This window comes from Callospermophilus lateralis, chromosome 14, assembly GCF_048772815.1.
Source record: "Callospermophilus lateralis isolate mCalLat2 chromosome 14, mCalLat2.hap1, whole genome shotgun sequence".
NCBI lineage: Eukaryota > Metazoa > Chordata > Mammalia > Rodentia > Sciuridae > Callospermophilus > Callospermophilus lateralis.
The window spans coordinates 10,708,606-10,721,281 of NC_135318.1; the positions used below are offsets into that span (position 1 = coordinate 10,708,606).

The 12,676-nt window shown below is 38.1% G+C and overlaps 1 protein-coding gene across 1 annotated transcript in view; it reads right to left on the reverse strand.

The window, feature by feature from the left end:
• Nbas (NBAS subunit of NRZ tethering complex) overlaps positions 1-12,676 on the reverse strand; it is a 324,412-nt gene that overhangs the window by 285,223 nt on the left and 26,513 nt on the right. The window contains exons 8-9 of the mRNA XM_076833054.2: positions 10,286-10,419; positions 9,190-9,288 (exon numbers count right to left, since the gene is read on the reverse strand). Of these exons, the coding sequence (XP_076689169.2) occupies positions 9,190-9,288; positions 10,286-10,419 (233 nt within the window). The remainder of the gene's footprint in view (positions 1-9,189; positions 9,289-10,285; positions 10,420-12,676) is intronic.

Here is a 12,676-nt window from a genome sequence, read left to right on the forward strand (position 1 = left end):
TGATATATCTTCACATGGCAGAGGATAGAACAAGAGGATCAAGGGCTGCGTGAAGCCTCTGATAGGGGCCTTACGTCAACTCTCAGGAGTCATAGGACATAATTACTCCCTAAATTCCCCATTTTTTGTTCCATTTTAGTAATATTGGAGATTGAACAGGGCCTTACACATGAGAGACAAGTGTTCCACCTCAGTTATACCCCCAACCCTTCCGATTTTGAGACAGAGCCTTCCTAAGTTGCCCAGGCTGGTCTTAAACTTGTGATCCTCCTGCTTCAAGCTCATAGCTGAGAATACAGGTGCATACCACCACATTGACCAGTAAGTTTCAACATATGAATTTTAGAGGGAACATATTCAAACCATAAACAGATACCACACTTCATTTTGCAGTTTGACTATATCTAAGTAGTGCATATCCTCTCCCTTCTCCCACACACCTCCAACTACACTGCCAGCCATGCTACACCACTTCAAATTTCCCCAGATATGACTTCTTTCCTCTTGCCATTTTTCCTATTATCACTTCATCTGGGATGTCCATCCTGTCCAGACTATCCATCCTCCAAAGCAAATACAAGTGCCACAAGTCAAGCTTCTCTGATCCTTCACAAAAGTAATCTCTCCTTTATCTGAATCCACCACATCTGCAGTTTTAAGGCCCTTACTTTCTAACTTAAGAATGTGAAAGAAATATAGGGTATACTAGACAATATATATTACACGTATATAACAAATATGCACATATTTTATGTTATTTTTTATCCAAGAATAAAAACTTGAGGTCAGGACTGATATTCATCTTTACATTGTGCACAACATCTAGCATAATGTGTTTCACACAAGTAAACAACAGCAAATAAGAAAATGAAAGCAGGCCAGTTATAGAACAGACATTCTACCTCAATCTTCATAACAGACAACTCATCTCACAGAATGCATGCACATTTTAATACAGAAGGTTAAAATTTCAGAAAAGTTTACATGCACTGAGAAAGGAACATATTAATAGCTAGGCTTTAAAAAAAAAAAAAAACATCGGGTGAACTGTCGACAGCTATCCATGGCCAGTATGAACCAGACCATCATTTTAACCAGTGAATAGGAAAATCTGCTGCCTGGGAACTTCCAGTGGCAATCTTGCTGGTTAAAAATGGACAGATACATGTTAGTTCTATTCATCTATTCCAGGTTCCACACAGAACCAGAGATGAGGTAACCTGTTGCAGCCACCTAGCCACACAGACTCCCAGAGATAGGCATGGCTTCAAGATGCCAATCAACCTGTTGACTACCAGACACCATGAAAAACTCCACCTGCTGAAACCCTGTCCCTGCCTTTGAACTCTTCCTTAAAAGAAAAAAAAAAAAAAAAAAAAAAAAAAATGGAGAGCCACCTGCCCGTCACCCCAAAAGAGGAATTGAAAAATCAAATACAAGAGGCCTACAGGATACCGAATGTACAAATTACCACAGATCCATAGCAAGGTATACTATAATGAGAATGCCTAGCATACAGAATAAGGATAGGATTAAAAGTCGACAAGATTACATATAGGGGGAAACCAATTCAGATCTCAGCAGACTTTTGAACCCAGACCTTCAAAGCTAGGAGATCCTGGAACACTTACCAACTCTGAAAGAAAATGTATGCCAACCAAGAATCTTATACCAAGCAAAATTAAGCTTCAGGTTTGATGACAAAATAACCTTCCATGATAAGACAAAAATTAAAAGAATTTTCAACAAGAAAGCCCACACTATAGAATATCCTTGGCAAAAATATTCCATTAGGAGGAAATGAAAGTCAGCAAAGGCAGGAACTATGCTAAAGGAAATTCCAATCAAAGGAGAAACCAACTCAAGTTTAAAAAAAAATAAAATAAGCAGTAATGACCAGAAATACAAACAATGTCTCAATAATAACCTTTAATGTTAATGCCCTAAACTCAAAAGACACACTGGATTAAAAAAAAAAAAAAAGAAAAGAATGATCTAACAATACGCTGCATTCAAGAGATTCATCTCATAGGAAATGACATCCACTCACTGAAGGTGAAAGGATGGGGAAAAAACATCACTCACATGGGCCACATAAACAGGGGTTTCTATCCCAATATCAGATAAAGTGAATTTAAGGTCAAAATCCATCAGAAAAGAAAGGACATTTTGGGGGCTGGGTGGCTATGATAGAGTGCTTGCCTACTATGCGCTAGGTTCATTCCCTAGCACCATGTACACAATAGACAAAGATATTGTGTCCACCTATGACTAAAAAACTTTGGAAAAAGATTTTATACTGCTTAAGAGAACCACACATCAACAAGACATATCGTAAGTATCTGTAACCCAAAAAATGAAGCACCCATATATAAACAAATCCTTCTCAATTTCAAGAAGCAAATCAACACAACAATACTAGGTAACGGAAGAATGGAGGAACTTTGGATTGGTCAAAAGGGAGGATGAGAAGGGGTTATAAGGATAGGAAAGTTGGTGGAATGAGATGAACGGACATTGTTACCCTAGGTACATGTATGATTGTAAATGGTGTAGAGACACCATTCATGCAGAGAATTGAGATGTTGCAGTGCATTTTTGTACAATGAATTGAAATGCATTCTGCTGACATGTACAGCTAAGTAGAATAAAAAAAATTTTTGAGAATTGAAGTCGTTTAATAACTTTTCTGTTCCAGCTCCTATCAGGACTGGAGGAACCTATCAGGAGTTCCCTTGAAACTAATTCTGAATTTGTCTCATTTCTTCACTAATTACTTTAGAACATTTTTCTCTGGTGGCTTATCCCCTCCTGCACAGGAAGCTCCTGGTGAGGGGCTGGCTATGTGGTGATAAATATATATGATGAGGAAGGAAAATATTAATAGCTAGGTTTAAAGAAAACCAAAAAAAACTTGACCAAGAGTAAACTTTGTTTCAACATAATAAAACACTATCAAAGAATATGTGAGCATAAAGAAATAGGTTACTGTCAAGAAAAATAAATTATCATTGTGGTCTGGGAGCAACAAATATGGTCAAGGCTTGAGACTTGCGGTTTCTACAAAGGGCTGACAGCTCAGCAGAGGAGTGTGCTCTTGGTTCAGTAGCACACTGTTTCTTGATTCACAGCTATTACCCAAGCTGAAAATGTGTTTTGCTCTTATTAATTTCATTGTGTATTTCCTTATAAAACTTTATAACTGCAGCCTGCTAGTATTTGCAGAAGCACAGCTTCTAATAGAACAACCTGACTTGAGACAATAAGCAGTCTCATCTATGACAGGATATAACACTGACTTCTAGTATGAATACTGACCCCAATTAATTGACATTAAAGTTAAAACACATGGGCTGGGGATGTGGCTCAAGCGGTAACACTCGCCTGGCATGTGCAGGGCACTGGGTTCAATCCTCAGCACCACATAAAAAACGAAAGATGTTGTGTCCACCAAAACTAATATTAAAAAGAAATTCTCTAAAAAAAAAAAAAGTTAAAACTCATTACTCCTACTTGAAGACTGGTGAAGCTGACCCCCTAGATGTTTAAAGCCCAAACCTGGAAACCGAAGTTAGAAGTAAAAGGGCCAAGGAAAAAGCCAACATTTTGGCCTTTGCCCTCTAAGGTCAGCCAGGATCAAGGGAACAACAGGACCCCTCTAAAGGCCCGGCAACTCCACTGAGCCACCCAACCTCCCTGTCAGCAGGATCATGAGGACCCTAGAGAACAGAATGCCAACCAGAATTCTGCAGAGAGAAGGGTCACTGGAGAGGGAAATGCCCCTGATGCTCTTACTAAGGGAAGCCACATGTGCTCAGCAAGACCCTGACCCATCCCGGCAGATGTCACAACTAGTAGAGGAAAAGCTAAAGGAGCCAATTGGCTTCTCACAGGTTCCCAAGATTACTCCCTGACAAATCTCAGCTAACAGTAGGTAGGAAAAAGGACAATTTTGACAAATAGCCTTAAACACCTGGCAGGAAAGTAACCAAAACACAGCCATACATGGACATTTAAAAAAGACAATGGCTCTTATTTTTACTTCAGATGTACATTTGTTAGTCCTTCAGAAAATAAGCAAAACTAGATTATAAAAGGTTGTTTGTTTTTTTAATATAGGAGCGCCTGAAAATTTTCACAAAAAGCTCTGTCAAAGTCAATAGTTTCTTAGTGAATCTGGGAACTACAAATCTTTCTAACCTTGCATAGGTGACCTTTTTGGGTGGATTTTTTTATTTTGGCTGTTATGATTTTTATAAGCTGCTGCTCAGACTCCTCCTCTGGAGTTCACAATTCATCACTTTGCCTTGTGACTTGGTTTCAATCAAGACCTGGAAAGAAGACAAGCTTCCACTAAGTGGGAAAGGAATTTGCCAAATGCTGAGTATTACTGGGGCAGCTATCCAAACTGCTAACAAGGGAGAACTCATTATGGGTGATCTCCAATTCAAAGTTAAGATCTCTAAGATGGGTGGCAATATCAGAGGGTACAAGAACAAAAATAAAATGAGACCAAGAGGTATAAAGAAAAGCAGGGGGAGGGAGGTTTTAAGAAATAGAAAAGTCCTGCGGTCCATTTTTAGAATATATTCTTTAGTTTTGAGATGTAAGAGTCAATCACACCCATTTTAACTATAGCCCTTCCCTCTACCAGCCCCAATTTTAAAATTAGCCAGTCATATAGACTGTAACCCAGAACTCGTATCAGAACAAGATGCAGTGCTCAGTTAGGATAAAAACAGGTAGAAAGACAGAGCATTAAGAAAAACTAACCTGAGTACCAAGAGGAAATGGATATCATGAAGCTGAATTTCTCAATTTCCACAAATTGGCCTGTGACAGTGTCCCTTGTAGAAGCATAGAACTGAAGCTTAGAGTATTAGGAATTGAACCCAGAACTTCACACACTGGCAAGCAGTCTACTTCCCTGCTACACCCCAAGCCCAAAACTGATATCTGACACACTTCTCCATGAAACAGTGTCTGACACATGTGTGGCATCCCAGTCTGTAGATAAGATCTCTGCAACCCAAGCATGAAGGAAGATCCATCTGCCTGCAATAAAGACCTCTTTTGACTTGGCCATGACACCACCTCCCCTGGTAAAGTCACATCTCTGAGCACTTGTGTTCAGTAGTGTAGCTACTCGTGGGGGATGAAAAAAGAAAGAAAGCCAAAGTTGGCAGGTATGTACCGTATGGGAATGGAGTTGAGGCTTGGAAGATCTGGATTCTAGCATAGATTCTGCACCCTCCTGTGTCAATGCTTTGCTAGCTTAAGCAAGGAAGAAGTTTGTCACTTAAATTCCAAGGTAGGCTGTGTGAGGATATGACGACCTGGCACTCCACACCCATCCTCTTTCTAGTGGTCTTTCCACTAAGGGCAAGAAAACTAAACACTAAATTTCTCCGGTTCTCAGCTTTGATTTGGGAGAGATGTTTTGGCAAACCAGATGCACACATGTGGGATAAGGAGAGTGGAAAAGGAGGAGCAGCTGCATTTAAGCGATTATGAGGGTTGCCTGGTTTTCCTGTGCTGTGTCAGCAAAGTCTCCATGACCATCATTGATTTGTAAGAATGAGGAGGCTAGCTATGGGCCATTTATTTTGTAGGTGCTGATGGCAGCAAGTGCACCATGATCACCATCTTTTCTGCTTACACCTGTGGTACTATAGTTCTGATTTACAGAAGAGCTAGCAGCTCTCGTACTACAGTGTGACATGAGGAGTCACTTCTGGATGGCTGACAGTGTGCGCCTTGTACTAAATCCCTTAAAAAAAAACCCACAACCCAGGCAGAGTACCAAGTGTGGTTCTTGCCAGACTCTTCAGTAACATACCCTTCTGCAAAAGTAAAGTTTGCTTTGCATGTGTTTGATTCTTCATGGCAATCTGGTATTTCTAACAAAATGTAGGGATTACCAGTACCCAAACTAAGGGGCCAGAGTGGTAGATACTAAAAACGTAGTCCAACTCATAGCATGGTCCAATTTCAGAACACAGGAGGGAAGAAATCTAAAGATTCCCTTCCAGAAAAAGGGAAAAAAATAAAAATGGGCTTCATTCCAGAATGTAAAAATTTAAGAGTAATACTGGAAGCTAGAAAAAAAAAATACAGCAATACCTCTCAAATTGTAAGGGAAGATCATTTCCATCCTACAATTCTGTTGGCCCAACTATCAATTAAGCATGCAAATAGAATAACGCCATTTTCAGGCATCTGTGACTTAAAAAAATATACTCCCATGTGCCTTTTCGTGAGGTGTTATAGGAAGTTGATTCACCAAAATAGTGAGATAAACCGGAAGAAAAAAGAAACTTTCCTGAATCTTTTTTTTTTTTTTTTAAACAAAACAAAAAATTCTTGGGATGAGGGTAAAGTTCCAAGACAATCGCTATACAGCAGGCAGAAATCTAAATGGGAGCAGATCAGAAAATTCTGAGATGCCAATTTAAGAAGGTGAAATTTGGGCTGGGGATGTGGCTCAAGTGGTGGCGCGCTCGCCTGGCATGCGTGCAGCCCGGGTTCGATTCTCAGCACCACATAACAAAGATGTTGTATCCGCCAATAACTAAAGAATAAATATTAAAAATTCTCTCTCCTCTCACTCTAAAAAATAAAATAAAATAGGACTCTTTAAAAAAAAAAAAAAAAGAAGGTGAAATTTCACACCACTAATGTTGTGATGTACTGAAGGGAGACTTACACCCAGAGTGAGTTTAGGGGTTAATCTGTGGTATGTACATTTAAAAGCTTGAGCAACTAGAATATTAACTAAGGAGAACATAGGCAAAAAGTAAGAACACATGTCCGAGTGGCCTGCAAAGCCCTGCAGGATTCAGCAATGACCATTACTCTTCTGACCTCCACTTATTACTCTATCCAATCTGCTTCATCTAAACTCACTTCCTTGCTGTTCCTAGAAAATGCAGACCACACTCCCAACTCGGGGCCTATACATTTGCTCCTCCCCTGCATGAAACCCTCTTCTCCCAGATATTCAAGTAACTATCCTCACTTTTCACAGGCCTTTGGGAAAATAAATTTCAAGGAGAACAGAGACCTCCCACCTAAAACTGTCACCTAAGCCTACTGTCCACATTTCCAATCTGCATCTCTGATCATTTTCTTACCATAGCACTTATCAGCTTTTCACATACTGTGTGTTCATCATTATCTGCTATCCTAGCTAGTTTCATAAGGAACACACATCCCAAGCACCTGGAATAGTTGACAGCAATAAGACATCAATAATGTTTACTGAAAAATAACATTGAAAAGCAATCATGGAATGCCATATAAACTTATCTCACCTGCAAATATCTAAGTATAATACTCATCCTACAAATTGTAATATTAGAGACCAAGCAAAGAATTAGTGTGCATGCATGTGGTAAAGTGAATAAGAAGCTTAGTATCCATCTTCCAAGGGGAAAAAAATGCAAAGTTGTAAATCAAAAAGTAACAATGGAAGCATTTTATTTAGATGCATGAAAGCAACCAGAAGAATGCCACTAAAAGTGGACACCAATTTAGTTAGTTTTTAGAACTATTTAAAACTATTTGATATATGCACATAATTTCAAATATTAAAGTAAATCTAATAAAAATGGTAAAAAAGTTAATCTCGAGATCATGCATATAACAGATCCAAAATTACTATACAGATCACACAAAAATGTCAACATCAACTACCTAACAAAAAAATGATGAATCATTTTATAAATCACAATAGTGGCCAATAACAAAGTTGTACAACCTCAAAGAGCAACCAAAGAAATGCAAATTGAAACCATGATAAGATTCTTTTATCCTTAACAAATCAACAAGTATTTAGAAGTCTGACATCATTCCCAACATCAAGATCATCATTGAGAATGAAATAGAAACTTTCAGACTGGTGATGAGGCTGTATAACGTTGTAAGTTCTAAGGAAAATACTTAACTTTACCTAGATAGGTTTAGGATGTACTTTCTCAACAAGTCAGCAATTCCACTTCTAGATACTATATCCTACAGAAACTTACACAGAAGGTGCTAAGTGTACAGTGATTTTTTTTAAGCACTATACTTGTGTTTATATCAAAAAAACCTGGAAACATTTTCATCTATGGGAGAATGGATAAATGCTACATATTATTCAGAAAATAAAATATTCTCAGTTAAAAAATACGTGAACAAGATTAAGTACATCAAAAAGCAAGTCAAAGAAAAACCTACAATGTCTTCTGAGTGATTCCACTTATTCCTAGTTTTGCTGTTTGACTTTATATAAGTGATAAAGAAGCAGAGGATGATATACACGAAATTTGATAGTGGTTATCTCTGGGACACTGAGGATGGCATTAAGGAAGAGCACAAACGGCATTTCAGTATGGGGGTAGGGGTATGTATTCTTTTGCAGAAAAATAAAATTATGAAAAGATACCTATGACTGAATGGTACACAAAACTTGCACACATGTTCAATCGATAAAGAATTAAGTATCCTGAGGGTCAAAAAGTTTAAAGACTAACCAAAAAACAAATTAGTCACAAAATTCAAAACTCAAGTTAGGTTCACCTGACTCAAAATTTGACACTCTTTCAAATTAGAGAATCAAACAATTACCTTGGCTAATTTATGAAATATGTAAATTTCATTCTCAAAATTAAAGGAAAAATCACTGGAAGGAGAAAATGCCAAAAGTTCCTAGTAAACTTCAATGTAGATGGCAAATAATGGACAAGTGGAATCCCTGAAGAATATGTTGCAATTATTGGAAGGAACTATGCAACCTATATTCAGCCAACCTAGCACTAATCTGCAAGGGAAGGAGAAGTAACATCTACTGCGGCCCTTCTGTGTGAAAGCACTTTATATGTAGTATTTTAATAGTTCTCTCAATGCCAAGAATTAGGTATAATACTCATCTTACAAAAAAAAAAATCCAAAGGGCTAGAGGAAAGAAATTCCTTAACGAATATTCCCAGTGCCCTATCTGGCTTGGAGAAATTCAGTTCACCAGGGAGGTGAGCATAAAATATCAGAAGATGACTACAACAATATTACAGATATTAAGCATAGCTATACACAAAAGTGTGGAATGAAGCAGCCAAAGAAAGGATCAGGATAGACCATTTCTCACTGAATCAAGATTTCCATATTCACCCAATATTCCACTAAATATCAGAGCAAATGGTTGCTTACCTATGACCAGGGTGGTAAACAGCAGCGTTTATTCCATGAGGATAATAGGTACTGAAGTTGAAACTGTGACTTTCTTGGTAGCTCTGATTTGTTCCCACACTAAATTTAAGGTAAATAAAAAATAAATACCATTAAACCACAAGGACATCATTAAATGTCAATTTGTAAGACGGGGGGCTGGAGTTGTAGCTCAGTGGTAGAGCACTTGCCTAGCACATGTGAGGCAGTGGGTTTGATCCTCAGCACCACAATAAATAAAAGGTAATGGGCCATCTACAACTTAAAGGAATCCAATCAGAACCAGTCAGCATGGGCCAAAGTGACCTAGAGTTTTCCTGATAGTGGGGACTTGAAAGTCTCACGTCAAAAGTCAAGAGGTACACCTGGACAGGACTGTATGGAAACTTCTCTGGGATCTCCAGTAAAATTGGAATGCTGGAGAGGCACACAGTCCCTTTGTTCTGAGAGGATCCACTCTTGAGAATGTCTCCTTTTTCTTATCTCTTCAGTAATCTCATGCCTGTTACTCTCAGTGACATGTATGAAATCTTTGCTTTGATCATAGTAATGGGGGATTGAAGCGGGGGTCTTTGTGCTGCCTCACTATAAGGCCCGAGCCCTGTAACATTGGGAAAGGTACAAGGGAACTTTCTTGCATGATGGCAATTTCCTGTATCTTGAGAAGGATTTGAACAGCACAAGTATGTACATTTATCATAATTTACCAGTGGGTACAACCAAGATTTGTGCTTTACAATGTATGCCATTTTTACCTGAAAAGAAAATTATAAGCAAATATGGAATTCTAATTAATGAAATGCATGCTAAAGTATTTGAGTGCTGATGTCTAACTTATTTTGAAATACACTGCAGGATTAATAGCTAGAGACAGAGGGACAGATGGTCAAAAATGTGTTATAGCAAGTATATAAAATCCTAAGTATAGAATCCAATGTGAAATGTGTGTTCAACACACCATTCTTTCAACTATCGTATTTGCAATTTTTCATAACATGCTAAAAGAAAAAATACATCTGACACTAAACCAGAGAAATAAACATTTTATCAAATATGACTTCCCAAAGTACATTTTTACCTCACAAGGTAACTTCTAAGTTCTCCTCGGTAATTGATGACCAGGAGTTCTGCAGACCACTGTGCACTTGCTTTGTATTCTAAAAATATCAACCCAGCAATGGCATAGCTCAAATCACCTACAAAACTAGATGCCTGTAGAAGACAGAAATTAAGTTACTGAGATAGTAGATAAAAGTTAATACATGCTTAACTGGAGGATATCCAAGACACTGGCTTTGACACCCTAATCTAGACCAATTTTCCCAACCTCAGCAGCCTCCGAGATGTTCACACAAGTTAAGTAAATTTCTATTCACAGGGAGAAAGGCGGAAGGGTGAGAAGGTCAGGAGGAAGGAAGAGCCACCAGACTCCAAACTCTAAATATAAGCTTTCAAGTGTTAATTTCTACTGCTAGCAGTATCCTAGGCTAAAAACAAAACCAACTCCAATTACTTCCCAGGCTATACTGTTAAATACATGAAGGTCTGAGCACCTTGGGAAGCATGCATAATAGTTTATTCCCTTAGAGCTGATCAGAATATGTCACTACAAAATACGCTATTTAGGTATAGAATCATTTTGAGAAGGCAACTGAGAACCAAGGGATGCAGCAAAGTTCTCTGCCATCTCCTTACTGCCTAAAAAGGCAAAATTTTCTCTTTAGAAAAGTGCTTCTACACCAGGAAGGGACTGCAAGTCATACCAAAACATGTCGCAGAAACGGACCTCATTAACTAATGGAAGATGAGGATTATTTAGTTTCACATTTCCTAGGCACTTTCCCAATTTCTAGACCTTTATTAAGATAGTATATAAGCCCCCACGTCTACTTCCTTTAATTTAGTTTTTTATGAAGGTCCAGGCATTTGTGTATTATTTCTCCTGATAATCTGTCTTGTCAGTTTAATTTACAGTCTCCCAACTACTAAGATTTGAGAGTAGAGGAAGTTTTTTCTCCAACACTAAATGGTATCTCGTGGTCTAGAGCCACTCATTGAACACCCGATACATGCAAGTTCTAATTGAGATACTATGAATATATACATAAAATTTCAATGATTTAAAACAGAGGAAAGAAAATATCTCACATTTATGATTACATGTTGAGATGGTATTTTGAATATAATGGCTCAATAAACCAAAGAAATTTTACCTGTTTATTATAGCTACTATAAGATTTTAAAAATTACATTTGTGGGTGGGTGTGTGTTTGTGTTTACACACACACACACACACACACACACACACACACCCCTCGTATTATATTCCTAATAGACTAGTCTAGAAACTAGTAATCTAGATTCCTTCATGTGTTTCCAAAGGATTTCCATAATAGAGGCCAAAGCACTTTTTCCAAGTTTTTCCATTCATTATTTTTGATTTTAAAAATAATGTTCTCAGCTCCACCTCTCAGAGTAAGCTGAAAATCTTACAAATATTAATCCTCAGCTCCTACACAGATCAACTAGATACAAATGCCCAGTAGAGCCTGGGCAATCGTGTAGTGCATTTTGGTTTTGTTTTTATTTTCCTTATAAAACTCCCAGTTGATTAGCCAGAGTTAGAACCACTGTTCTACCTGCCCTGTACCTTCATTTGAGGAAGAAGGATATAAACTGAAAAGCACTAGGTCACTAAAAAAAGATATTAATAACTGGGCTGCCCTGAGAAAGTCATTTTACTTCCAGACTGGGTTTTCTAAACTGTAAAATGGGAATAATATCTTCCCAATGTACTCAAAAGGTAATTTTGAATATTAAATGAGAATAGACTTAGTCATTAATATAAAGTAGCCAATAAATACATGTGGTTTATTTCTCCCCCCAACCATTATTTTTTCCCCATCCACTTCTTTCAATTTCTATCCCTTATTAAAGGTAACAAACTCTAATTGTTCCAGTCTAGGGTACATTCTGCACCACAACAAAAGAATTATAGCCAGATGCTGTGATGCATGCCTATAGTCCCAGTGACAGAGGAGGATGAAGCAGAAGGATCAAAAGATCAAGGCCAACCTCAGCAACTTAGTAAGACGCTATCTTCAAAACAAAAACTAAGAAGAGGGCTGGAGTACAGCACCCCAAGGTTAAATCTCTTATAGTAAAAATAAAAAAATAAACTAAGATATCCTGAAATTAATTAGGAGGGTCAGAGAATGGAAGGGTGTTGGAGAGGTAAAGGAAGTTAGTCAATGAACAGATGTGGACAAAAATCAATTCTAGGTTGAAACCTTGACTTAAATCCCATCATGGCTGCCCACCAGGCCCCGTTTCTGGACTGTTACTCCAACCAATCCAGAAGCAACTATTACTTCTCCTTGTGGACTAACCTCTTGACCCAAGCTTCCCCTCCTTCACTGTTCTCTCTCCTCTAGAGGCTTCTCTCTCCTCTAGAGGCAACAGAAGTTCA